General features: G+C 44.9%; 1 protein-coding gene across 1 annotated transcript in view; it reads right to left on the reverse strand.

Annotated features, from left to right (window-relative positions):
* Window positions 1-3,812: 3,812 nt before the first annotated feature.
* Window positions 3,813-27,364, reverse strand: part of SEC14L5 (SEC14 like lipid binding 5) — a 36,079-nt gene continuing 12,527 nt past the window's right edge. Inside the window, exons 3-16 of the mRNA XM_009277310.2 lie at window positions 21,873-22,022; window positions 21,614-21,745; window positions 19,526-19,654; window positions 18,621-18,840; window positions 16,741-16,853; window positions 11,681-11,870; window positions 11,251-11,339; window positions 10,633-10,703; window positions 9,819-9,990; window positions 8,983-9,117; window positions 8,440-8,577; window positions 7,381-7,626; window positions 6,786-6,964; window positions 3,813-5,617 (exon numbers count right to left, since the gene is read on the reverse strand). Of these exons, the coding sequence (XP_009275585.1) occupies window positions 5,512-5,617; window positions 6,786-6,964; window positions 7,381-7,626; window positions 8,440-8,577; window positions 8,983-9,117; window positions 9,819-9,990; window positions 10,633-10,703; window positions 11,251-11,339; window positions 11,681-11,870; window positions 16,741-16,853; window positions 18,621-18,840; window positions 19,526-19,654; window positions 21,614-21,745; window positions 21,873-22,022 (2,070 nt within the window). The 3' untranslated portion in view covers window positions 3,813-5,511. The remainder of the gene's footprint in view (window positions 5,618-6,785; window positions 6,965-7,380; window positions 7,627-8,439; window positions 8,578-8,982; window positions 9,118-9,818; window positions 9,991-10,632; window positions 10,704-11,250; window positions 11,340-11,680; window positions 11,871-16,740; window positions 16,854-18,620; window positions 18,841-19,525; window positions 19,655-21,613; window positions 21,746-21,872; window positions 22,023-27,364) is intronic.

Raw genomic sequence — 27,364 nt, forward strand, 5'->3', positions numbered from 1 at the left:
GCCTTCTCAGTCGGTAGAGCATGGGAAGCTGAAAAGCCCTTGACTAGTGTAAGCACTGCTCAGCAACGACTCAAACATCGGTGTGTTATCAACATTGTTCTCATCCCAAATCCAAAACACAGCACTGTACCAGCTACTAGGAAGGAAATTAACTCCATCCCAGCCGAAACCAGGACAAAAGGAGATGTAATTTCTGTGCCGCTGTTGGCGTCAAATCAGCCTGTAAACAGAAGATTCTATTTTTCTATTATTTACAGAGACTATTTGAAACTTGAATAAAGTCCGTTAGTAGTAACTGCCTGAAGGTCACATTCTTAATACTCAGTTGCGGAAGGAAGACGCGATCCTTTCCCAGTTAACCTCAGTCGGCCATTCGAACCCAGTGGGCCCTTTTTATTTTAAATAGCCAACTACACTGCAGGATGATGTGTACCAGCCTGCCCTGTGGTATGAAAATAAACAAAAAATGCTGGTTCTACAGGAAAAAATTAAAGGACGTTTTAGTTAAAAAGTAGGGACAACTGAATAAAGCAAGACTTACCTCCGTTCCTGCAGGTAAAGAGAGCAGCACACATGCTTAAATTTTCAGAGTTTACCACAATTTGAACAGTTGCATCAAACAATCGGACGCTCTTTAAAGATGCTTTTTTATTTCCAACATACAGAAGTGTACGGCTCCTACCAGAACCTGCAAATACTGTAACTAAGCACAGTTGTTGTCAAGTAACACGTTACGAAGCACTCTGCATTTTGCTGGTGTGCTCTCAGAGAATGTTTGGGGTTTTTTGGCTGAGAAAAACCAGAACTTCGATATATATAAAAATGAAGACAGCTGCAAGGGAGAGAAAGGAAGTGCTTGCTAAAAAAAATTAATGCCCATTTAACTTACGTACGTAACTAATAGCTTGGAAGTGGATGTTGATGTCATTAAAAGCCAACGCATGTCATGTGATTCCAATTCAGCCTTCCAAGAGATAAACCATCATCACAAACATGTTGGTAGGATATTAAAACTAATAGCGTGCAGGAATCTTTGACAAATGCTTGTCAGTTTTAGTCCTTAATTAAGGAGTCTAACAGCTCTGTTTCTTGCATTCCGTGGCTCACAGCATAAACGTTTCAGATGTTAAAGTGTGAGCTAGTAAAACGCATTTCGAAGTACGGGATTCCTCTGACTCTGCTATGGCCGGCCTTGGCTACTGCGTCAATACACAGCAGCTTCGCACCCGAGTTGAGTGGACAGTTGGGCTCACCACTTCCTACCAGGAATTCTGAGCTGCAGTAAGTGTTACAGACTGAAGATGACTGGATTATGGCATTTTCAAAAATCTTTTGATGAATAAACCAAATTGGGATTATAAATTCTTATTAAAAGTTGTTTTTTTTTCCCCCATTACTGAAAGGGAATTGATACAACCAAACAGGCCAGCCGTAAGCCTGAAGTGAACAAGGCTGCGTCTGAAACTCTGCACACACATCCGCACAGCCAAAGCGACTGCGGTCACTCCGAATTCCCTCCCGACACGGCAATCGGGACTGCTCTTCCCCCAACAGCAAGTACAGGAAGCCAAGAAACCACCGGGACGTGCCCTCGGTGCCTCCCTGCTGACGGTGTAAGAGCGCATTAGGGTGCCGGTTTACAGCTTTACCACTTCCACGTGCCAAGGGTTAAGCAGCCCGCACTGCTGCTTTTGCACCTTCCCGGGCTAGAGTCCCCCTCGGTCCCTCCGCGAGGCTCGGCTGTTCTGTCCACAGCAGTTAAAAAAGCCCGTTTCAAACTTGAAAGACAGTAAAACGTTTAGCCGAAGTGACTCAGTTACTGCATTCCAGCTTTGCCCCGAGTCCAGTCTGACATCCACCTTCCGTGTGCGCCCACTGGTGCCGTGCTCCGTGTTTGCCGCTCCCAGTCCTACTGGGACAGAAGCCAGTAAATGGCGGGATGGGGCAAATCCGTAGAAATGGCTAAGAATAAAGGTCTCGCATATGGCCATATTTAATTGTAAACAATGGCACAGCACTTTGTACCTACGGCACAGCGTCCTTTCTCTTGAGATCTCGTATCACACATCAAACATGGCAACAGCTCTTTGAGGTAGGTATTGTGTTTTGCATATGCAATATTTGAAACAGGGGAAAGCCCCGATTTACTGAGGAGCTATTTTTTAAGTACCCAGCTAGTTACCTGAACACAGCCCGAGCTCCCTGACTTCACTGAAGAGCAGCTGCCGGGATACTGCTGGGGAGCAGGGAGGGCCTTGCTGCATCTCTAGCTCAGCACCCAAAACCGGAGTCCATTTTTCAAGGTTCTGGCTTACAAGATCTATGAGAGATGAGTGGCTCCCGGGGAGCCAGAACCCAAAACTCCTCCCGGTCTCGACTCACAAGAGGTTGCTGTGAAGTAAACGGCGTGTTTTATTTTCTAAAGCACACTGATGTCATTTTAAGGGGAAAGAAGGTGTTTTAGAAGGATTCTGTGAACTGCAGGTACAAGAGAAGCAAAGTCAGGTTTAAAAAGCACAGCACAGCATCAGCCACAACATCCAGGCTGTTGCCCCCTTTCTCCCGTTATCTTAACATTCAGGGAAAAAAGGGAAAAAATCCATACTGGATTATTTAAACTGGTAGCTAAGTAAATTGGTAGGTGGAATAACCCAGGCAATTTTGCTTAAAATTGATAAGGGAGAGATCGCAAGCTGCTTCCCAAACAGACGTGTGCAGCAGTCGCTTGTGGGGCAGAAGAGCGGTACCCACCAAGGAACAAGAGGGAGAACTAGGGCTGTGACATCCCGGCGCCAGGAGGAGGGAGCGCTCCGTAGGACCAGCCCTTCCCTTCTTCCTGGCTCGTTCACAGAGCTGCCAGAGGGTGCCGAGTTCCAGGTGCCTCACTGACAAGAGTTAAACGCCCAAAACTTGTACCGGTAGGAGGAGAAGAGCACATGCCACATTTTAAAATAAATAAAAAAAAAATAAAATGCAGTGCAATGGAAGAGATTCTTAACAAGAGCAAACCAAGGGAAACACAGGAAACAGGAACGTTACCGCCATGGGACGTGATCAACCACTTAAAAATCAAGCCACAAGAAGCTGAAATCCTGAAAGAGCACGGGGAGGACGAGGCCGGGTTTGCTTTTGATGCTTTGGGAGTCAGGTTGAAACTCGGTTTCTAGCATCAGAATTAACTATGAGAAAAGGATTTTACATTAGGGATACACATGTGCACTTTTAATTCCGGAACTCTTGAATTTCCGGAGCAAAAGGTAGTACTTTCTCCCTCTCTATCAGACTCCAATTATGCTGAAATGCCAGAGACAGAAGTTTCATTCATCTGGGAGAAATGGTAAAGTCCAGAGAACAACTGGGGAACTCTCTGAAATCAGAACTTTCCCGGAGGCCTGCATGACTAAGTTACCTGTTCTGCTCTCCCAGCGAGATGCGCAAGGTGGGAGAGCAATTTCCTTGACTCCAATCCTTTAAAAAAAAAAAAACAAACCAACCCAAGCAACTTACATAAACACATCAAGTTCTTCACCTCCCATTGTTCCAAGTATTGGGTCTCTCTTTTCCTTTGTGGTGCTTCAAAACCAGTAATTAAAAACGCAGGGTTAGAAGGAACTAGTTTACCTGCATGTTGCTCTTAGCTGCACAGATTCCATCAACCTTAACGAGAACTTGGTGAGAGGGAAAGACACCCCAAGTCTTTACTGGGAAAGATGGCCATGGATACACGAACTGCTGTGCTGGAGGAAGAAACCACGCTTCCACCACCACCTGCGCTTGCCCCCCGCCCCAAGCCCAGAGCTGTTTGTGCTGCTCCCCAGCCGGGGAACTGGAAACTCGTTCGTTTTAGACCACGCTCGCCATATTACGCGACATGAGCCACTCGGCTGGGATAACCTCAACAATGGCGGGGGCAGTACCCTCACGATCCTTCCGTAGGCAGCAGATCCGTGCAGAGGTAACCTCCAGCTGGTGGGGGGGAGCCTTCACGCAGCACAGCTGGATCCGAAAGCAGACATCCGTCCACATCACAAGTCCTGCATGTCTGCTAGCTGCAAATACTGCCTAAGGGCAACTGAGCGTTTGACCTCTATTCTCGCTTTGTTGCCACCGGGACAAGAACGCGTATAACTTTGCTACCCAACCCGACCAACGGACCACTAGCACCTTTGGTACACACCTACTCTCTGGAATAATCAGTGATTATGGACAAACTCGGTATTTCTGGTGTGTCACAAAGATGCGCTATCTTCTTACAACTCCTGAACTCAGTCCTTGCTTCTTAATCCTAAGAAGCATCCCTCTGGAGTCCAAAAAGCACTGGACTCCAACCTTACCTTGCAGGAAAAGATGACACACAGCCCTTACCCCAAGCGCTATGTACGATACAGCCCTTTATGCAAGAACATCCAGTGATCACAAAAGATTAGAACCGAAGTAGAAAGATTTCTTGGGATCAGTTACTCCTTTCTAAAACAAAGTTCGTCCCATTGAAAAAGGTGACTGGATTTAATAAATAGTCATTTTTGAAATTATAAATAAGTTAAAAATTAATTTTAAATAAGCTAGTATTTGAATAAATACGTTTCAGTAAGTGCTTAAATACATACATGCTTTTTTTTTTTTTAAGTTTTCTCTTCAAGTTAGCTCATGTTTTAAAGAAGCAAGTTCTATAATACTGCCATAAAATTTTGTGCCTACAGGAAATAAAATATTGCTTTTCTTAGCCCTTTATAATTTGATTCAGTTCCCACCCACTTTGATGAGATGGGTCAGATCTACTCATTATTGCTTGTAAACCTGAGGAATAAGGAGAAGTAGTCTCTCTCTAAGAAAGATGCTGCTTACTGGAGGCAGGTTCTCTGCCTGTACTTTCTAGAAAACCATTTTGACTTTTTCGTCTCAGTGGGTTAAAAAAATCCAACATGTTTCCTAACGGCATCCTGTCACATCAGAGGAGGTTTTAGGTTTGACCTGGAGCTGATTACTGAAGCATCCTATCTCTATTAAGGTATTTACAGTTTGCTTCAAGTCCCTGCACCTGAAATGCCCGCTTTACTTTCTGATGTGTAATTGGTACCCTGGGCGCCCAGAAAACGAGATTAGTTTTGCTACACATGAATAATCTAGTCCTACGGATCAAACAGATAAGGCAACATCAGTCTCCTCTACCACGCGTAGGAAAAGGACTGACTGGAAAGAGCCCTTTACAGTTGAGTAATACACAGATTCATGCAAACTGACATTCATCCAAAACCACAATTTGTGAAAAAGACTACTGAGAAGTAGGTATCTGATAGAAAATTTCTAAACCTGCCATTTGAATTCTAAGTTTTTGTGTTTAAAATAGCTCCTAGAAGCCTCTCTGTGTCCAAATGGCTGCTACCAGTGGTCACACGAACGACTGCCTCAAGGCTCAGCCCCCGTAGGCTCTTTGGTTTGGTGCACAGAGCAGCCCTGGGGCAGCCAGGAAGCCCTGAGCGATTTTTCCTTGCCGCTGTAGCCTTGGCTCTGCTATCTAGAAAGATAGGAGCTGCTCTGGGACTGGCTGGAAGATGTCGTGGCTCCACTCAGCTGGGAAAAGCCGCTGTTGCAGGATTCCAGGCTCGACATGGATCCCCTGGGAAGGGACAAAACAGATGGATCTGTTAGGAAGGCAGCTATTAATGGATAATTCTATACAGGAGATCAACTTATACTCTGTAACGCTTGCAAAAGTATTTTATTTTTTGTCCCATCATTTTCAAGTTTGTCTCTAAGAATCTCTGCGTTCCTTTGTGTCACGATGAAAAATTAAATTGTCATAGACATCTTTTTTCTTAGCTACAGATATTATACCTTGTCTCTTGCAGTTATTCTGGGAGCGGGACACAGCTGGAGCCTCTGCAGGGCTGCATTCACAGCCCCCGAGCAGAACGGAAAACTAAAGAGCACTCCAAATGCAGCACAGCTCAGTGAATGCAGCTGCCACTGCTAACCCGAGAGCTCCAGCCTGCTAAGCACGAGTGTCCCAGCTTCAGCTATGTCCAGCCATGGCCTTCAGCTCCTTCTGCCAAAGCAGACTGGGTTCACCCTAGCTGTGACTGCCTACTGCTCCTGACACATTTTATGCAGGAGGAGCAACAAGGAACAGGTTTGGATGATGGGAGTGAGGAATTTGCTGCTGCTCTGACTCCGCAGGATCTGGCCAGGTCACATTCTCAAGGTTGTCACCCGCCCACCTGCCAGTCTGGTCTACCTAACACTTCCTCCAACTCCTACTGAAAGGTCACGTACTTGCAAAGCATTCAAATTACTGGGTGATTTGAAAAGTACTTTTTGCATTAAAGGAGGCTAGACAAATCCTGCTGAAGCTGATGTATTCACCTATTCAGAAAGCACTCTCCAACTCACAACCGACATCCTTCTCAAGTACCAAACGAAACACGTATGAAATAGCCCAACTGATATTCGTTAAGTTACTCCAAAAGTAACTTCTCAAGATGTTCCCAACTACGATCAAAAAACTGCTCTGTCAAAAACCTCCCCCTCTTCAGGCAGCTGTAAAGCAAGAACCGAAGCACAAATTCCACGGGTGGACATACAGCCAAGGGGTTCCTTATTACCTACAGCACTAAAGGAGATTCTTTGCGCAAAATGCCACCAAGTTTGTGTCTGTCTAACGTCTCATCAATGAAGCGCACACCCTGTGGAGGTCATTGGTACCTGGATGTTTAACTCGCACTCAGTCCCTCTTATTTGGCTTCTGTTGCAAACCGTATAGTAAATCCCCCCAGTAAATCTCCTACCTGAAGTCCTTGGATGCAAGCACCTCATAGTAGTATATAAGCTTGCATTTGTGACTGGAAACTTGCAGAGAGGCAAGAACATCATCCACCCGAGGGAGGCTAGTGCCAGAACAGGGCAGAGGGCCGTGCATTTTCCACTGGAGAATGTAAAAGCCAGGCCAGCGAGTCACATGAGATCCCTGGAAGAGAAAGGGAGTGCCATCAAGTGACTACCAGGCGTCTTAAGAAATAGATGAATGACTTGGCAAAGTCAAAAGAAACTATTGAGCTGACCACTTTGGGGAGCACACATCATTCACTTATTTTACATGCCCGAGTCACACGCCCCTGCAGTGCTACTTAAAAAAAAAAAAAATGGTTATTTTCAATTAGCTTATCAACATGGATTATGGAATCTCTTTCCAATGGCTCAGTCTAAATTAGGACTGCAATAGCAGCCACTTTCACAGGGAATCCAGAGAATGATGACCGCAGCAACTATTCCCAAGCAATACATGATTTCCTATGCCATCAATTCCTTCTCCTCCCCACCACCAGACCATTTTGGAGTTTGCTAGGACTGTAAGATCCATGCCAGGACTCAAACACATCTGACCTGGATGCTCTCTCCTTCCCGGCAAACCAGTGGAGATTCCATACGGCTGTAATCCACCCCAAGGACCCACGTCTTATCAATTAGCTGCATATTGTCCCCAGCAGCAGAGGTACTTGGTAACGTGGCTTCTTTATGACTTGTTTCAGGAGCTCGTTTGGAGTGAAAGAGGCTGAACACCACATCTCCCTTCAGGATGTCAAAGTCCCAGGTGATGACAGATTCCCCTTCCAAAATCTCCACAACTATCTAAGAAGGGAACAGAAGGAGCACATTGTAAAGAGTCAGGTCTTCAAGATGGCAGCCAGCATCTTCCTCCCCACTCTGCAAACACGCTTTTCTCTATAATCCTTCAATTATGCTATTGGTCTTGATTCCTAAGGAGGATATAGGCTGATTTCCACTGCCACTCCTCTGCCTCAATAGATCTGCTCAGGCATTTTTACCCCATCTCTCCCCTGTATCAGAGTTGCTTGTAAATCATTTGCTAGTTCTAGGAAAACCTCAGCGGAACTGAAGCAAAGCATGCAGGACACAGCAAAGAGCACCTGCCGAGTGGCTGTGAACTCCAGAAGGCACTGCTGCTTTTTCAGGAGTCTAAGCAGGCCAAACCAGAGAGTTACTCATCACCAGCGAAGCTGGTAGACTGTTTTGACATTCAAGTGCTCCTTTTTCGGACATTCTCTTTTCTGATGAGCCCCGTCAGGATGTACCCAGTACATACCTTCTTATATCACCACCATTACTGTCCTAGCTATGCCACTGAAAATGGAAGCTGTACTATCAGGAGGGAAACTGAGGGAGATTTATTTCCCCAAGAAGGAGGTCCAGAAGATCAGCCCGTAGTAGAGATGAGACAAATTTATGTCTCAAATTGCAGTTCTTTATTTCCACACTTCTAGCTAGCGTTAGCCTTCCCAAGAAAGGCACGGTGCTGCTGCTGAACCATCTTGTGCTCACACTTTGGGAGCCCTTTGTTGTTCTAGTCAGCCTTAACAAAAGGAACACATCAGTGATACCAGTTCAGCACCTCCTTCAGCCTTATGAAGTTCTGGTTTGTACCTCATGCGGAGCTCCTCTGAGGACACTCGCAGAATGATAGATAGTTTCTGTCCATAATCGGATGTGATCTGAGTTCTCTGGCTCTTCTTCTGTTTGATAAAGTGACTTGGGAACAAGTCCACCTTCTGGGACAGTACACTGGAAGAGTCAGACAAACAAATATGAGGGTTCATACTCATCTAGTGGTAAAGTATGAAGTCATCAGTACCATGAACACTTGCCTGCTGTCAGACAGAGGACGACACCCTCAGCTGGCATAAGATTTCACAGTGGGACTGAGTTTACTTGAACTACGACGATTTATCTAAGCTGCGTTTAGAGAGCTGACCTCTAACCCCCTTCTCCAGGGCAGCATCACCACTTCAGGGTGAAGTCTCCTGTGCACAAATTAACTGCGCCGTGCTCAGAGCAGTGGTATCCCAGCCAGAACAGAGGTTTAACCATCTTTCAGAAGGCAGTGGGAGGCCAGGGTGTTGAGGAGGAGGGAACTGAGGGAGCTGGCACACTGCAGATTCCACCTGCACAACAGGAAGGAAAACTCACCATGCAGTCTCCTCCCAGGAAGTCTGGGATCACGTCTTTGTTCACGTAGTCTACCAGCCCTCCTGGACCCTGGTAGTTATTCCCACTGTAAATGAGGAACTTCTGCCTTGTGTTCTCATTGATGAAGGGACTGACCTGAAATAAAAAGTGGACAGAAGACATCACTGTCACTGAGTGAACTTAGAGACAATGTTTATACCATCTTACATGGATGCTCTAGGCGCCAGACAGGAAGGCCTCATCAGCAGGAATGCAGACCAGCAGTAGTGCGGAGCTTCGCAACCCTGAAGCACTTCCCCAAAGAAAGGGGCAACAAATGGAAAGTGTACTATATCGTCGGCTCACCACATTTTGTACTTCATGTAAAATAAGTTTGCAGTCGTATATAAGTTTGCACCACATACAAACCTCACAAGAAATTTAACAAGCATGTTCTTACATTGCCAGAACAGTCAGCAGGCACCAGGCAGAACCATATTTATTACTCTTCTCTTCAGTGTCCTCCAGCATGAGATTAAAAAAAAAATATTTGTCTTTTCCCATCAATATGAAAACCCACCAAGTTTGGGCTACCACTGCTGCATGAGGATTTGCAGTTTAGGTCTGACATCCTGTCCTGCCCTGGTGGACGACAGCCACTAGAATCAAATGAGCTACAGGCATGCTATGGCTTGCTCTGTAGCAATGCTGTGGCCTCTTCAGGAGTTCAGCCACAAGTTACCTGGAAGTTTTTCCCTCCCTAACTCTTCGAATAAGCAGAACTTACACTGACCGGATGATTTAGCTATTTGTACATGCACGAGTGCTTATGATCCTGCAGTCCAGATTTCACCCACCAGAGTCCAGAGCACAGGAAAAACCCTGGGCGCTCGCACTATCAATAGTCTCCCCAGAGTTTCAGGGTAGTTGTCCTCTACAACCTCAATTATCCGAAGCAGGGCCTTAACTCCAGGCCGCCAGAGATGCCGCATATTTAGCCCTTCCAAGTCCACCAGACATGTCCAGGATCTAAAATAAACATGCAGAAAAAGACCTGTCAGAACTTCATTGCAAGGTGGCTGCTCAGTTTACGATCCACCAAATATTTCAGTAACACCACAGCCTGTACAGCATCTAGTGAAGCCAAAAAGGGAGACCAGCAGTTCCAATAAAAAGTAGATCTCCACTCAGGCAGCAGACAGCCTGAATCCAGTTGAGCTTTCAGGTAAAACAGACACCCAACCCTGAAGGCAAGAACATATGCTGTCAGTGTGGAAGAGGGTGAAGGTATGCAGGCCTATTGCTAAAAATAATTAAAAAAATGCATTTTAAATGAAAGTGGAATCTGGCAGACAGTTTCCTGTATAAAAAAAAAAAAGAGAATTTCAAGGATCTGGATTAAAATCACCAAGATAGGAAGATTAAATTCATCTGAAATGGGACATAAAATGATGTAAGGAAGGACCAATACTTGCTTTCATGTGAAGCTGCAGAATTTATCTGCATGTAAGTCCACTATATACGGTACCCCAAGCCCAGGAACAGCCCGTAACAGAGACACACTGCTGTCTGCAGTTTAACCCTAAGGACATCATCTAAAACCTTCACAGAAGCATTCTCACCATGTCAGTTCAGACTCTGTAAGGATACAAGAAAACTAACTATACTAACGTGATGGGGCGGCCAAAGATGTTGGTATTTTCCTCACATCTCTTTTGTCCTTCCTCGTTAATTGACAGAACCTGAAATCAAAGACAGTACAGACTAGGATTAGCCTGAGTATGACTGAGAAACCAGGATAGCCCAGAGATCTTATTTCAAAAAATACAGAACCCAGAAATATATCGGTTTGAGAACTTGCAGTGTGCAAAACAGAGAATAAGAGTCTATATGGAAGAAAAAAAAAAAAAGGCTTCTCTACTGAAAAGTTGTGCTGACATTACAAGGTACAGATACTGAAAATCTAAGATGAAATATAAGAATCTCATGATCAAATGTTACTAGCTGAGCTGCATGAAAAGGCCATGGAAAGCTTACAGCTAGACTGCACATTATCAGAAGACATCTTTCTGGCCAATTCATACCACTGCAAAAGCTTCACTTCTGTCTCTGCAGGAAGACAGAGAAGCTGTGCCGTGCCAAAGTCACTAAGCCAACTTTGAGTTGCCAGCCATGAAACACCGGAATTATTTATGTCAGGCAGATAGATTCCTGCTGCACTATAACAAGACTTCTAAACACCCCAAGGGAAATAGAGTTCCTCAGGTGAGAAATGAAAGTACAACTTACATGTCGCAGCAGTGATTCCTCTCCCAGAGCTTTCACCAAACCTTTTGTGTCCATCTGGCCAAGACGAAGGATGTAGAGTGGTCGTCCATCTGCAAAACAAACATAAGGGTTTAAAGAGGGAAGTACTCTAGTCTCCCAGGCTATCGCTAGTACCTTTTATAAAAGCCACATTAAGTATTTGAAAAGGATAAAAATCATACCCAAAGGCAACCTTATCAAACAGATGCTGCTTTGCACTAGCTCTACTCTGCCTGACCTGTGCAGAGAAAATAACAAAACTACAGCAAAACAGAGTGGCTGTTTACAGGTGCTGAACTGCTTTGTTAATTTTTAAAGTGTCAATACAACTTTCTCCAAAAAACCCAGGTTACTTTTGAGGTCCTATAATGCAAACCGTGCTGTAGCATCAATGTAAGGGGCAGCTTCTAACCTTTGTCTTGATAATGCCATCCTCCAGTGTAGTATTCGTCTAAGAGGGCTGGGGGCCTCCATGACTGTAGGATGTAATCCACCTGGTACTGCTTTCGCCAAGACAGTGACTGACAGAGCATTTCTCGAGCTTTGTCGATGTTGAAGTCACGAGCCCGCAGAAATCGAAGGATATGTTCGTCTTTGGGGATCTGAGAGAAGAGAAAGTCTGAGGATCAGGACTGGTATGTTACCGGTACCACTGCTCCATAAAGCCTGCAGAGCATGCACCAGTTCTTAATCTCTTAGAACTAAGATAACAAATATTAAACCTACATTCCTTCTCCCTCCCTCCCTAACTAATCCAGCTGAATGCAGCAGATGGTGCTAGGAGCACAAAAGAAGTGACCAATTCATGCCTCTGAGAGATATGGGCTTGATATTTATCCGAGTATTGCACGTGCACAGGCACAGCCTGTGAGAAGCCTTTCACTGATGCAATTGCCAGAAGCCCCAGCAAACTCTGGGCTGGCTAAAGTTTCCCTCAGCTAGCTATCCACAAGGACAAACAAAATACTGAATGAAAGTAATACAGCTGCAAGCTTACCTCCCCGTAGGGCAAATCAGCAAAGGATGGAAAGCATCCATAGGTAACACATGAACCAAGTTAAGCACTCGCTATTTGGAGGGGGATCACGACTGTACAGTCTTTGAATGATTACCCACTAGCACCAACTTCAGCTCGTGCGCAGGCCCTTCTGCGTTGCTGTTGACCACGCTCCCCTGGTGGTGTTTGAACAGGAAAGCTTTTGAGTTCTTCCACAGGCTTCCCTGCCCCACCACATCATACTAGCTCTTGACAAAACAGATCAACCAAAACTATAATATACCCTCTCTCTCTCACTCATCCCAACACTTTCTATCAGTAATTCTAGCACCACAGGCACAAAAATCTTCTCAAACCAAGTCTGTAGAATGGCTTATTCCAATCTCCTTCCAAATCTCCTATGTTCCCTTTAGCTGAAAATCAAAGAAAAATTGCCAGTAATACTAAACAGCAGGAATCACCCACAACCCTGATAGATTCCACAGAAGTGCCAAATTTGACTAAAAGTCTGTCAGTTGCCAAAACAACTGGATGACAGCTGCATATGCTGTTGATTCCTCAGTCCCTTCACCCCAACTCCCCCAAAAGCCTTCGACCTCATTTGCTACATCAAGCTTCCATTAAAAATTCAAGTTCTGTCGAGCAGGGATAGTCTCCTCCAGAGTGTCTGTACTGTGCTTAGCACAAGTCAAGCAATCTAAGCTCTGCTGTAGGACAAAAAAAAGCACATGTTCAGGAGTCAAAGCTCTTTTGTTTGTTCACTGACATGCTCATGAAAACAGAAAGCAGGGAAGAAAGCAAAGCCGCCAGCAGTGTCAGGCTGGGAGCAATCTCAGTTTCACAAGCTGGTGTGAAGCTGCAAGAGATATTAAGAATTGATTCCACATAAAGAAAGAGTTCAGGCAGCCTAAAGCCAAGCCTAGACGCACCTGAAGAGGAGATGGGAGATTAATGCTGTTCAGCATATTCTGACACTTTGCAAATACTGCATTTGTATGTCACAGAAAGGAAAGGGCAGCCTTCCCAAACAGGATCTCAGGTGTATTTAGAAGAATGCCACCAAAATTTTCTGCGTCGTAGCAAGATTAAAGACAGCAGAATTTTCATCAGATGAGGTACATTTGCGTTTCTGCTGCTCAGAGGAAGCTGTTGTTCACAAGACAACAGACAAAACCCACAAACGTCTACAACAGCCCCTGGATCTCCTGTAAGTTGTGGGAGAGGGGATGGCTGTTAGAAGGTTTTGCTACTTTTAATATTTCAAAGCTATGCTGTACATAGCTACAGGTAAGAGGCAAGTTCAGTGCTTCTGTTTGGACCAAAGGCGGGGAGCTCTAAGGGGACTTACTCCACTCTGAGTGGAATTAGTCTCTTCATTATCTTTGTCCAACCAAAGCAGTAACTGCCATATGCAAGAAAACGAAGTTTTAATTTCAGCCTGTTTTTCTATTTATTAATGAAACTACATGTACTGTTCTACATGGTGCAAAGCCATTGATTACTAGCTTTAAGTATCTGCAATTTTAACACCATTTGAAGTTTTCTTTAAAGCAATGATACATCTGATTAGAAAGAATAATGTCTGGTTTGGAAGGAACAGGGAATGGATAGTGAAATTCCTGTGATAGTGAAATAGGATGAAGAGGACAAAAATAAGAAGGGACAGTTTCCAAGAAACAGGAGATCTACAAATATTTTTTTGACAGAGGAATAAGGGCATCCCTGCTCCGAATTAGAAGAACAGACTGTCACAGCAAGGTAACAGCCTCACCAGAGAAAACTCAAGTCGTGTAGGACAAGTTCCTGGTTTTGTATTATTCTGACAGGCAATTAAGAGAAGCAAACAGGTGCATAGTAAGGGGATTTAGGATGAAGTTTCAACAGCCAGCACCATCCTTCCTACTTGTTCAAGACCGTGTAGGGAACAGAGCTCACAAAGCCTACACAAAGGGTCCAGGGCAGCTCCCAGCTGTCACTAAGAGCGCTCGGCAGTCAGCTCTACCTTGCCAAGGTACCTAGACACAGCAAGCAGCTGTCAGGAAGCACGAGGGCTTGCACACACTCACAGAGATCCAAGCACCCAAGAGGCAGTTGTTTCACTTTTTCTCATGTGCTGGCACTTTTACCTTCTCCAGCTTCCATTCCCCAGCCTCTGACTAGGAGGGGGGAAAACAGCCACCCACGGAACAAAACAAGCAAACGTTTGGAATGTGCTTCTTCCACCTGAAACCGAGACCCTTGCAGATCACACGTGGATACAGTCTCACTGTCTTACTCTCATCTAGGGCTCGTTTTCAGCTGGATACCCAATAGCTGAGATATCTCCTACCACACAGAAGTACACACTGTTTTACTGGACAGATCTGAAAAGCTTCACGTCCTGTATTTCAGAGCATAACTATACCTGGGAATTCATCCCTGCCCCCTTTGTTCTGTGTCTGCTTGTTGCCAAGCCCCTTTTATCTGACAGGAGGTTGAATCAGGGGAGACAGGGATCACAAGCAATATTTAGTAGAGCAAGTTTTGTTAGTTAATCTGTTGTTATTAGCAGGTAACCATTCACACAGTTCACTCACACATACTCAGTTACCTGGTTAGTTGGGAGGCCAGCCCCAGCTGTTTACTCGGAGGCAGAGCATCATAGTGACATGATAGCAGCTTGCAGGTAGGTGTTCAGACAGTCCTTCAAGGGGTCCTTTGTTCCATAGGGGGTATATATATTCCTGTAGTCTCTACCTGCATCTAGCAGCCACCACACTCTTGGACACGGTCCAAGTTATACAACCTGTTGATGCTACCGTATGCCCAGTGGCCTTGGACAGATTTGGCAGGTGGTTGGTGTTCCGAATTTATCAGCTCTTGCAGATTCAACAGTGTTGTTAGCCTCTGGAGCTTATCAGCTGCTGGGAGACTTTCACACACTACCTCGACACATACTGTTCTTCTCTTCAGCCTGCAGTTTTCTGGTAACTGTTTCTCCATCCACATTCATAGGTACCAACAAAACCCACGTGCACACTCGCACAGAAGGGGACTTCTTCACGAGTTCAGTATCAACAGAACTATAGCACTAAATCTTTGTTACATTTTATTTCTACATGGGTGATACACATTAGTTTTTCCAAGAAAAAAATAGGGGTTTAAAAATCATCTTTAAACTCCTTATACTCAGACAAGACATGCGCGCTCTCAGCTCTGAGAAAGATACAGCAAGGCATGCAGAAAGTACTGGCAAAGCTCCTTGCAAACAGCAGCCTCTTTTGGAAAGGCCAGTTAAAAGAAAAAAAAAATCCTCCAAAGCCCATGAATGCAGGGAGTACCTCCTAACTCATTCTGTATGACTGACTGAGCAGTTAGTTTCTAAACCAGGAAGCCTTATCTAGCTGTACTCTGTTTTCAAGGGAGATCACTTGCTCCAACCATCTTTCTCCTGTTCTCCCCTCTTCCTAAGCACTCTTTATCTACCCAGCCCACCCAATTACTCTGTTGCTATCCTTGGTCCTTCCTTCCTTCCCACCCAATCTCTCTCCATCAGGAAATCTGGAGTTGGATCCCTCTAGAGGCATTCAAGCTGCCCTGAGTCTTCTATTTTCTCAGCCACATACCACCTACCCTCTTGGCCTAATATAGAGACTCCCCTTCAACCAGGAGGAGCCCAAGCAGGTGCTGAATGCTACAGCAGAGCAGAGATACATCTAGCCCACAGTACCCGTGTTGCTTTTCAGGGAAAAGTGTTTCCATCTATGCTAGCTGGCCAACTCCAGCTGTACTTGCCCCGATCTAGTGCCCTCAGCTCCTCTATTTTGGAGGCTTACACAATGTACCTCACACCATAAGGTGAGACTGTCTCTACTTCCCGAATCCTGCGTGGTTTTGAAATAATACATTTTGATAAAGGAGATTAAAACAAGAACAGAATGAATTTTCGTCAAAAGAATTCAGCCCTTGGCTGTACAAGCTTACACAACCTGCCTGACGTAACACACACAGCACACTGCTGATGCGCAGCAGCTGAGAGCTTGGTGCTACCGACTGCCTCTCTGCTGAGCAGCATCTGCCCAGAGATGGGGGACGCACCATCAGTGCGGCTAACCATTTCTCCCACCCCACCCTGCAGGTCTCAGGAAACAAAACCCGTCCAGACAGGCCGGTCTGGGCCACCAAGCCCCGGTCAATGCCTACTCTAAGTACACAGCAAACGCACTATGCTTGGGGACCACGGAGTAGCCTTTTCAATACTGACAGGACTGAACTGGGCAATGCAGGTGCAGCCTGCGATACTGTTGAATCCTGCTGTGGGGTCTCACAGACCATTCTCCGTGCCTGGCCTTTTACCTAACCTTGCCAAAACAGTTGGGTCTCAACACACGAATTGTCTGTGACCCTGAGTTTTATTGTGGGGTTGAAGGCACACAAGCTACGAGAACAACTGCGTTCAGGCTTGCAAAGGGGTGCTCTCTGCCTCACCTACCCACCTTGCCTTTGTGCGTTTCTTGAAGCCACTGGCGAAGGCGGATCAAGCAACTCTCTTGCATTGGAGTCAGCTGGCCCAGATATCGCTCAATGTAATCAGCATCCAATTTGTCAGCTGGAGAAAAAAAAAAAGAACAATTCAGAGGAGACTTGGCATAGCCAGAAAGGAGACGTGCAGTTATTTCTACACCTCAGGTTACTTACGATTTACACTGGAAGAGCGCAGAAGCCCTCATTTTAGCTGCCTGGGGGAAAAAAGTGAGTGATATTCTCACGGTGATTAGGGCATAAGGACACAGACAGCTTGTAAGCTATCAAAGCTAGATCACTCTGCCTGCCTCTTAGAACACTAGTATTTCATTCAACCCTGAACTGCTCCTGCAGGAGCTTTAAAAAAAAAAAACCCAAACCCCACAAAAACAGGAGCTCTGGCACTCATCTCATTAACCACTCCAAGATCTGGGTACTTAAATCCTCTGGTGTCCTAAAGATCTCACGCACAAGAGGCTAAAAAGCAGATAGCTGAAAACGGCAATGTTATTCTGCTTACGGACACCAGAGGGAAAGGGAGAATAACACTACCATTTCTGACAGCAAGGGAGATTTTTGGCATGAGGAGTCCTGTGCATACCAGCAGCTCGAGGTCCCTCCAGATCAGAGACAAAGGACAAGGGGCTTGAGTCTGCCAGCATTCAGAGATAGAAGCAGATGTGCCATCTGAGGCTTGTATGTGCAGGTGCCAGCAAGGAGAACGTGGTACCCAAAGGGGAGCAGCACAGGCCAGTAGCTGTGCTGGAGGCGGGCAGGCACACGAGGAGGAGGGCTGGGAGGAGGACCTCTGAGCTAGCTCTTCATCAGGCAGGATTTTTTTTTTCAGCAGATACCATTAACTACAGAATAAGGCCTGGACACCCACAGGATATGCATTTGCTGACTGATAATACAGAAATTATATTTGATAAGTGCTACGCCCCCACCGAATCCACAGAGCTAGCAAGCTGGGGAGCAGTCCCAGGGAAGCTAATCACTTCCTAAACATGAATATAAGCAGAAAAATAAGAGCTACTCTCCTCTTCTGCTAGATGGGATCTGCCACTCTTAGATTAACTTTAATCTCAAAGCACATGAACATTTCTTATAATCAGCTCCTCTGTGGATTTCGGTCCTTTTTCCAGATGGATTCCAACACAGAGAAGCTACCAGAGAAGGTCTGGTGAGACCAGAACCATTGACAGTTCCGAATTCCAAGCTTTTTCCCTAATTACACTCAGCAAAACAAGTGCTGTCTTTCCTTCTGAGGAATGACAACTCCTATTTCTAATACCACAGCTCTAAATTAAAAGGCCCCTTCTATTTCTTTTTGTCAGAGAAGAATTTTATGTAGTTTAGAAGATATCATCAGATCAACACGCAGAAAGATAAAGTCCGATTCAGGCATTTTGTGAGAGAAATGCATTAGGTAACATTCTGCAAGTTTGTCTTGGCTTGATATGGAGGCAAAACCCATCCAAACCCATCCCCAAGAACATTAATTTTGAAACAGCCAAAATATTTCATTATAATTCAGTTATAGCGTACTCAAGATACCTTTAAGTTTCTCCAATTTAAAGTATAAAATACCTTAAAGGTCAGATCAAAACTAAGTTTTTTTCTAAGCTCAAACAAAAACATACTGCCTGCACAGTTTTTCTTGGCTTTTCAGTTTTGGGAAAAAAAAAGTTCCATTGTTTGTGTTTTCCTTGAAGAAAGAAAATAACTTTCCCACCTCTCCACCCACAATCCAGAAGAAAAACCTCATGCCAAAAAAATAAAAATAAACTCAGTCAGTGCTACTGAAGGCATTTAAATTGCCAGCAGCTGCTACTGCCTGGACAGTGCATACCATCAGGGCTGACAGCCTCTGCTGGAGGGCAGGAGCTGCCAGTTTGCTCTTTGGTAGTTCCACGAGCCCCAGACTCAAGCAGTCCGTCATCAGCATCGTGTCCAACAGCTGGGCTTCGCTCATCCTTCTGTCCACACACTGGGGGAGGTGTCCAGCGGGGGATGAATGTGATCCCTTGGGAGATCAACTCCTTCAGGTAGTGTTCAATCACTTCCTTGCCCTGAAGGGGAAAACTCTCATCAGGAAAAAACAGTCCCATCTCCCCAAAACCAGAAAGGTGCAGAAGAGAGTTTTCCTCAGGACAGATGACTAATGGTGTTAGAGATAAACAGAAGGGAAATAGTTGTCTCCTTCCATCTGCATGACCCCGTTGGAAAAATTTCAGTATAATTCACCATTTGTATGGTGCTTTCATAACACTGGCCAGGCAAATTCCAATGCTATGGATGCAGCTACCTTTATAACGCTTTTATCCCATTCTCCTGCTCCCAAACCATCAGTTAGCTGCCCTGTTCCTCTGCAGCCCAGGGGAAAAGGCCACCAAAAGGAAGTGCCTCTGCCCAAGCTACTGGAGAGACAGGGTGCTGATTTTTACCCAGAACTTTCTCTTCCTGCATGAGAACAGTGTCCTCAGTGTCTGAGGAGCCTGGCACCCACAGCATCCACTGCGATCCTCCTCTGGTACAGCCTGCTCCCTCCCCTGCACACACACATTCCAGTGAGCAGATTGTTTTTGCTCATTGCACACTGGCTTTTTCTTCTTTTGCCCTACTGAGGGATTTCAGAGACATATGCGAGTGTATAAAACTATAGTGGGTCTATTTTACAGAAAAGAAAATAGAGGCACACTGAGAGCAGGCATTTGATTTTCTTATTTTTACGGCCCAAAGGGAAGCCCATCTTACCCGCTTGATGTTTGAGGTGTACTGCTTCATAGCAATTTTTTCCACTGTGCTTTCAAAGCCAAAAAATGACTTGATGTCGAGAGATGCAGACTGTTCAAAGCAAGTCCACTCTTCATTTTCAGGGTGAACCTAAGCCCAAAGATACACGTACGGTTGGATGGTAGCAGATAGTTCACATTATGGCAGGGCCCCTGCCCCTGGTGCCAAACTGGCTATTTAATCTCCAGAGCTACAGAGTAAGGGGGCAGAAGAGGCTTCCTATGAGGCACCGACAGACCCACATTTAACAGTCAGTTTAATTCTCCCAGAGTAATAGAAGCACATCATGAACTGGACATATGTACGTTTGTGGTTAACCCAGCATTCTTCACATGCACAAGGAAATCAAGATTAAAACCCGTCTCTGCCCCAGCAGACCTGAACAGTAATACTCGTAGCAGAAGTTGCACTAAAATAGTGGTGAGACTGCCCACTTGAAACCATCATGTCAAGATCTCCTTACGGAAAGACAGGGATGGCCTCTCAGAACACTCAATTAAAAACCCCTACATCTGCAAAGCAAGAAAAATGCAAAACAGGTTTTTTTCTAGTTTTGGATAGGAAACTCAGCCACTAATGTCAGTCTTCCCCCCAAAACACAGGAGACGTGGCAGAGCAGGGAGTTTTCCCGCTGTCAGTTCAATATCCACCTTTCCTTTCTAGCCATTTCCCCTCATAGTTACTCTCTATACGGTAAAAACCTACACCATCTTTTCCTCTTTTAAACTTAACCCTTTTCTGAGAGGGCTCCGCCTTTTCTCTGTAGGTGCTGCTGTTCACAAACTGACATGAAAGAAAAAAATTCCAGCCCACACACAAAGATACGAGCTCTATAAAGGACACAAATTCCCCCAGGGGAGATATTAAGTAACTGCAAGATCAGGATCATATTTCTCCAAGTTGCTTCAGAGAACACTGCAGAAAAGGAAAGATGAGAATAAACCTGTTTCCGGTGCACTCTGGCAGGGAAAAGGGAACTGGTAAAAATAGAGCAGGGAACCATCTTGAGGATGCAGACTAGCTCCTGCTCTGTTCCAGGAAAAGCGTTCCCCTCAAAGCCCAGCTGCTGACGTTTCCTTCCGAAAGACACGAGCTGGAGGCAACACAGCCAAAATCAGCAAGTGTAACAATGTCTGAGCAATTGCAGAGTTGACCTGAGAGCGTTTCAGATCTGTCAGTGCCTTTCACAATGATGGAAGTTTGGTTTATTGCAGTTTTTAAGAAGCCCCACGTAGCCACCAAGTGATCTCTGGCTCAGGAGACACCCTCACGATCCAAAATGTTAATAGATTTTCAACTCTTTGTCTTGCTTGGAAACTGAAGCTACTTACAGTTTGCTTACTCCCAAGAAGCTGAGCTGTGGCCAGCTGCCAAAAGGGCAGGTAAGTAACAGGATCTCGACTTTTGTTTAGGGAACAAAAAGCAGTATCTGATTGCTTCCAGAAACAGATGAAGCTATTTAATGGTGACTGAGCCCTAATGGCACAATTACAATGAAATGGCACACTGTTGCTGAAGACACAGCCACAAAATGAGACATCCCAGGCCACAAATAAGGCTCAAGACCTTTCTCCAAATATTAGAGCATGAAGATCATGACAAGATGCTAAAACTTTCACTTATTTGTGGGCAAAATTAATTGCCAGACTTTCCTCTGCCCTCATCATCATAGACATTAAGGATTTCCTTCTAAATATCCAGATCTAAATATATGCCGAAGCTCCAGATGTTTTTATTAACTTGAACTTCCACCCAAAAGAAACTCAGGGAATATTGCCAGTTCTGGAGCACCAACTGTGTTTTCTACTCTCTCCCTAGGGCCTAACACTCCAATCAGAGAATCACAGTCAACCGAAAAAAGTTTTTCAAGCCCTACGAAAGCACTGGAAAAAGCCCGCACCCGAAGACCCAACGGCCTTCCAGTCTAAGAGTACCTCATCATATTACGCGACAGTCCAGTGTCCAAATTCGTTCAAGCAACTTCACCCTGTATGTTAGCACATGGCTTTCAACACTTCCTTCACAGACAAGTAGAAACAAGGCACTTACTGAGTAGCTACACGTCTCAAGGACAACAACACGGTTGGCAAAAGTCTCATTGCGGGCTTCAATGCGGAGAGTTCGCTCTTTCCAGTTCACCGTGTTTTTCTGGATGAAGAAAACATACTCTACCCCTGCAATCTGAGTAGGATGACGAACCAAAAGGAGGGGCAGAAAAAGAGAGAGAGAAAGAGTAACTTTAGGAGCCTTTATCTATCTAAGCCAGCCAACAAAATCCAGGACCATCTGCGCCCTGGGTTCCACTTGCCTTCTTTAGCAGCCTGGGAGCATCCACGTTCAGTTTGCAGCTCCGTTCAATGATATGTACAGCTCCATCATCACTCCGGGATTCATGCAGGATTTCACTCCCCAGGAAGACTGGGATCTCTGGACATGTAGGAAAGCGCTTTTCATATGCCTGGAAGTGAAAACAAAACAAATTTCAGTTTCTGACTAGATCAACTTTAACTCTTTCTGAATTAATTATTTTCCTTCCAGCAAGAGTCCAACAAAACAGATGCCCTTCACCTCTGAGAAAAGGGGAGCCAACGCAGGGGTTGAAGTTAAAGCAAAATAATTATAAACAGAGCTGGCATCCGCTCATGTCAGTCATCAAGCTAAGCAGGTCTTAACACATGAAGTAGAAATAAAAGCCTGTTGTTAAAGAGCACTGGGAAGGGACTCATAATAACTTGAACATCAGGAACCTAATCTTTAGCTAGCAAAAGCAAGCACAGCTCTGCTGATTTCTGCTAGCTAAAGACTTGACCCAGAGATAATAAAATTCGTCAGACATATTGCCTGTATGAAGCAGCTAGTTAAAAATATTGAATACTCCTGTGCCTTAAAAATGTGACGTGTCAAACAGTTCCGGTTGTCCTAGACTATCAAGGGTAAGACCACAAATAACTAGCTACTCACTTTGCCTTGATTTATCCATTTCTAAAACAATTCTCTCCTGGTTCCGAAATCTTCCCTCTTTTAATTAACCCACATCCCTCTGAAAAGCCTTTTATCCAAAGCTTCTTTACCAGCTCTAGCAAAAATCCAGCTTTCCATGGCACTTGCAGCAAACAAAGTTAACTTGCATAAATGCTGCCTACTGTTGCCCCTCTTTCCCTAGCTTCTCCATATCTCATTGTATTGCAAGATCTTTGCAGGATGGAATATTTTCTGAAAAATGGCTTGCACGTTGGGATGCTATTGTAAATATGTAACTGAAGCAACACTAGCACAAGCTGCACAAGAAGCTCAGGATTCAACTACAGCTGTGACAGGAGGAGAACCTGTGCTCTTCCCACTGTGCTCTCAGAGAGCTACACCGTTTTGGTCATAAGATTTTTTTTGCTATCATCCCACAGACGAGCCTAACCTCTATGAATTGCTGCCATCTTCCCGTCTTCCATAAGACACAATCATTTTACACAGCACATAGTTCTCTCACGAGTATTTATATTTTTATCTACCACAGAAGAAAATATTAATGTGATAACGATTGAGATCAGCTCAGTTGTCAGCACATGCACAGCACCATGGGCATGCTCAGGGGTGGCTGCATTCTCCATTACCACAGCAGTTCAAAGGCTGGTTGCCCCTGTACGTATTCATGTAGGCTGGTGCTGTGAATCATACCTGCTCCTAAAATAGCTCAGGCACTTAAGGACACATTCCATATCTCCTGCTCCTAGGCCTCCAAACGGAACAGAAGTTATTTCAGATTATCGTATTGCTCTAGCATCAGGAGGAAAGCGCAAGCAGACTACAGCTGGAGTTCTGGCCATGAATGAAGTGCACAGGTCTTTAAATCATCCTCTCCAAGTCACTGAGTCATGTTCTGCTTGCTTTGCCACGTTTCTTGGAGAACTTTCCCCGTATCTGTGAGGCCTCTACCTGTGCTTTTCTCTCCTGATCACAACTAAAACATTTTAGATAAATATAAAGCTTCCCATGGCAAGTGACTGTTTCCAACACCCATCCACCTGGCTCCATACCACAAAAGCAGACTCATTGCTTTAAGACACTTAATTTGTTATGATGGAAATTCACAGATGGCTGTCAGGCACTGCCGCAGGATGCTTCCAGCTATCCACTCCTGGTATACCGCGCTTTCCTCAAGGGTCACAGAACATAAGGGGTGCATCCCTTATTACCCACTCTCTGGTATCTGCAGTTGCCAGCACATTAATCTCCTCAGGCAGAGTTAATACTTCCTACTTGTGCCTCCACCTGCCCTCTCCCAATCCTCCAGACTCCAAACCACCATCTAGTGCTATCTTGAGGTCAAAGCCTTTACCCTCTTCTCCCTTGCTAATCTTTTCTATTCTAGCATGCACAAGCAAGAGTCTCTCCAGGCCACCCAGACCACCCACTTAGTTACTAGGCTCAGCATTCAGGCAGTGAAAGCTGTGAACACCTTTGTAGAGTTACTAGTTACTAGGCTCAGCATTTAGGCAGTGAAAGCTGTGAACACCTTTGTAGGCCACTGGAATACCTGAACATTTAGCACCTATTTTTCAGCTGTTTGTCCCATGCCACTCCTTACGCATGCCCTTATCACACTTGCAAAAAGTGTAACTGAAAACCCTACCCTAAACGAAGGCCACCCCAGTTAATCCCATGACTTCAGAAAGCAGCAACTAGTGCAGAGGCTAGACAACACCTTGAGTGTCAGAAGATTACATGAGAACAGTAGTAGGATTGTCCATAGGCTTGACAGCAAATCACAAGTCCACCTAAATACCCCTAAAATCCCGCACCTCTGTTCCTGCAAGGAGTGCCAGACCCTCCTTGCTCTCAGCTACGCAGCACCGTATCCCTTGCTGCCTGATCTCAGGCATGCTCTCCACCGCCTCGGCTCACAGCTCCAGGCAAGCAGGTAACACCGTACATCCCCAGGCTCCACGTTCAATGAGCAAGGACTAACCGTAGGAAGCAAAGGCTGAGCCAGCACCATCTGTTTCTCTGGGTCAGGATTAGGGCTGGCCAAGGATTTCTTGCCCCGAATACTCATGATTTCCCACAAATTTAAGAGGTGCAAAGCAGCTGCGCCATGAACCTTTGAGGGAGTTTGCAGAGAAACAAGAGCTGTTCTACTAGTACAGCGAAGGATCAAAGCACAGATACCCTCCAAAGGCCTCACTTCAACAGCTTCACCAGGAGTACTGAGCTGTACATGCCTCCTCGCCACTGAAAGACTATAATGGCCAATCTGAAGCCCCCCACACCACCACAGAATCCAGGTACCTCTGGCTCTGATTTGAAGATCAAGCCACTGGATCTCAACACACAGCTGGTTTTTTCTCCTCCTCTTAACTATGCACTTGACCCAGCTGGAGACAGACTTCCTAATAAACTGTCATGAAATCTAGCAAAACCAAGACAAGGACAACTACTAACAGAGTGCAGTCACTGTTTCAGACAGCTAAACAACATCTGGAGAATGAAGAAAGGACAGGGCAGAGAGGCACATGTCTATGCACAGCCCTGGTGATATAACTAAGATAAGTGCCCAAACCCATCACCTAAATAGGTGGAACATTTCCATATTTGAGAAAGAACCCCTGTCGCACATTGATATTAAGTCCTTTGCTAACCTTCTTTGCACAACTCTAAAAATACAGCAGCCGAAGATGCCTGAGATCATATGAAGGACAGCTGAAGCACCACGCTGCAGTCACAATAAAGTTGTGCTGTTAACATGCCTGATCTTTCGTTGCTGAAGAAACTGAGCTATCAGGAGAGCAATCCATCTTTTCCACCCAGCATCCTCTTATCAAAATCAGTATCTATACACAACAGTACCTTTTTGCTCCAACAGAGAAACTAAGGGAAATCAAAGACAAATATTCTAAATTTTTTTTGCAAGCCATTGCCAGAACTAGCTGTTATTTTCTCCTCCTCTACAATTCTGCAGAGTGCAAGGTGAACAACAGAATATCCCAGTCAAATGAAAGGCACAGAGTACTTAATATTAGCTTGTTTTAATACTTTGGCTGCTAATCTGCCTGCATTTGCTCTTTCATCTCCTTGCTGCAGTAACTCTGCACTGACTAGTATGTAGGAACTATGATTTATCTCTCCCTTCTCTGCCCCTCCTTCCCCAGAGGGAACAGCAGCAGTATTGTGCCACTACTTTCTCTTAAGTGCATACCCACAATATTGCTTTAAGACAACCACCTCGATGACCGAAGTCTTGAACAGGATCAAATATATATATATATGTAAAAAAAATGAATGGCTGCATGAAGCCACTTCCCTCCCTTCTTCTAAACCCCACTGGGATTAACGTGGACAGACAGAACCAGCTAACACTTTGCGCACCTCCTGCAAATCCTCCAGCCCAAGCAAGCCAACATGTCATGCCGAATCCCGGCTTGGGCTCCTTTTCTAGCGTGATCAGTCTCTAGTATTGACTTCACACCAGATCAGACTGAATAAAATCCCCAAGCAGTTGCACAGCAGCAGGAGCTGTCTAGGCAAGCCAGAGGACTGCATACACCTGATTTACCAAGCAAACTATCTCAACAACCCAGTTTACATTAGTTATTTTCTTAAAGGTTCAGATTGACGTGCTCTCTTTGTACCCAAAACAACCATTTCACAAGAGCTGGTGGTTCAGGCCCACCAGTGTCCTTCCCTAAATCAAGCTCTTTTTTTCCCCAGATTTCTTGCAAAAGAATTGTTGCAAAAAAACAGTGCAATTTTTTTTTTGTAGTAGACTATATACGTAACGTGACCAACATACAAATGTCATTTAAACCTTTGCAGTTATCTACCTCAGACTGAAATTACATATTAAATTTCACAAGAGAGCTGGGTGAAGACAGAGGGATTTGGGATGTTTGAACTCTGAGATATTTTGCTTGGAAATATAACCAATTGGTTTTGGGTGCATCTAAAGAGAAAAAAAATCATTCAGATACAGATGACAGCCTATTGGAATTAAAAAATTCAAAAAAGTAGAAAATAAATAAAAAAAAATTTACAAGTGAGAGAATTTCTAGCTAAAAAAATTTAAAACATGCAGGAAAGTCGTAACAGATACTCAAGGTTTCAGTAGTGTCAGATCTTCCTTTCACGCTGAAGGGAAGACAAGGGAAATTTGTGCAAGGCTGCAGTGTGGGTATTTGTGTGAACGTGCCACTGGCACGACCTGCTCCGCTATCCCAAAGCGCCTCAGCAAATGTGGTGCGGCCACACGTGTGGCCAAGCAGCCACAGGGGACTGCCACGGCACGGGGTGCTGGAGAGGGGGGCTCTCCAGCCTTACCGCATAAACCCAGATTAGCGGTAGCACAGGCAAGGCTATTTCAAACTGCTTACACAGTGGCCTCTGCATCCCAGTCCAAGACCCCTTAGTGCCACAGGAGCTGACAAATGATTAATCACACCGAGCAATGATTAATCAACACTGATACGGCCAACTATGAAATCAGTAAAGAGTGCTTTGACCAAAGTTTTACCCTGCAATCTCCTTGGAGATGCGTCTGAGTGGTTTTACCTATGCTGGCCAAACAGTTTCTGGGACCAACACTGTGATAGACGAAAATACCTTGTGAGAAGAGAGTCTTTGAGGACAACGCAAGGAAGCCACACTTAAGTGTTCCAAATTTTTGGTCAAATACACAATAACCAGTACGAAGAAATGCATCTGTGAGAAGAGATCGCCCTGAAGGTCAGTCAGATGCCAAACAAGAATAAGTTATACAAGAATAGAAGTGTCAAAAACAAAAAATGACATTCTAAAGCCTCACAACCACAG

Source organism: Aptenodytes forsteri, unplaced genomic scaffold (assembly GCF_000699145.1).
Source record: "Aptenodytes forsteri isolate BGI_AS27 unplaced genomic scaffold, ASM69914v1 Scaffold26, whole genome shotgun sequence".
Taxonomy (NCBI): domain Eukaryota; kingdom Metazoa; phylum Chordata; class Aves; order Sphenisciformes; family Spheniscidae; genus Aptenodytes; species Aptenodytes forsteri.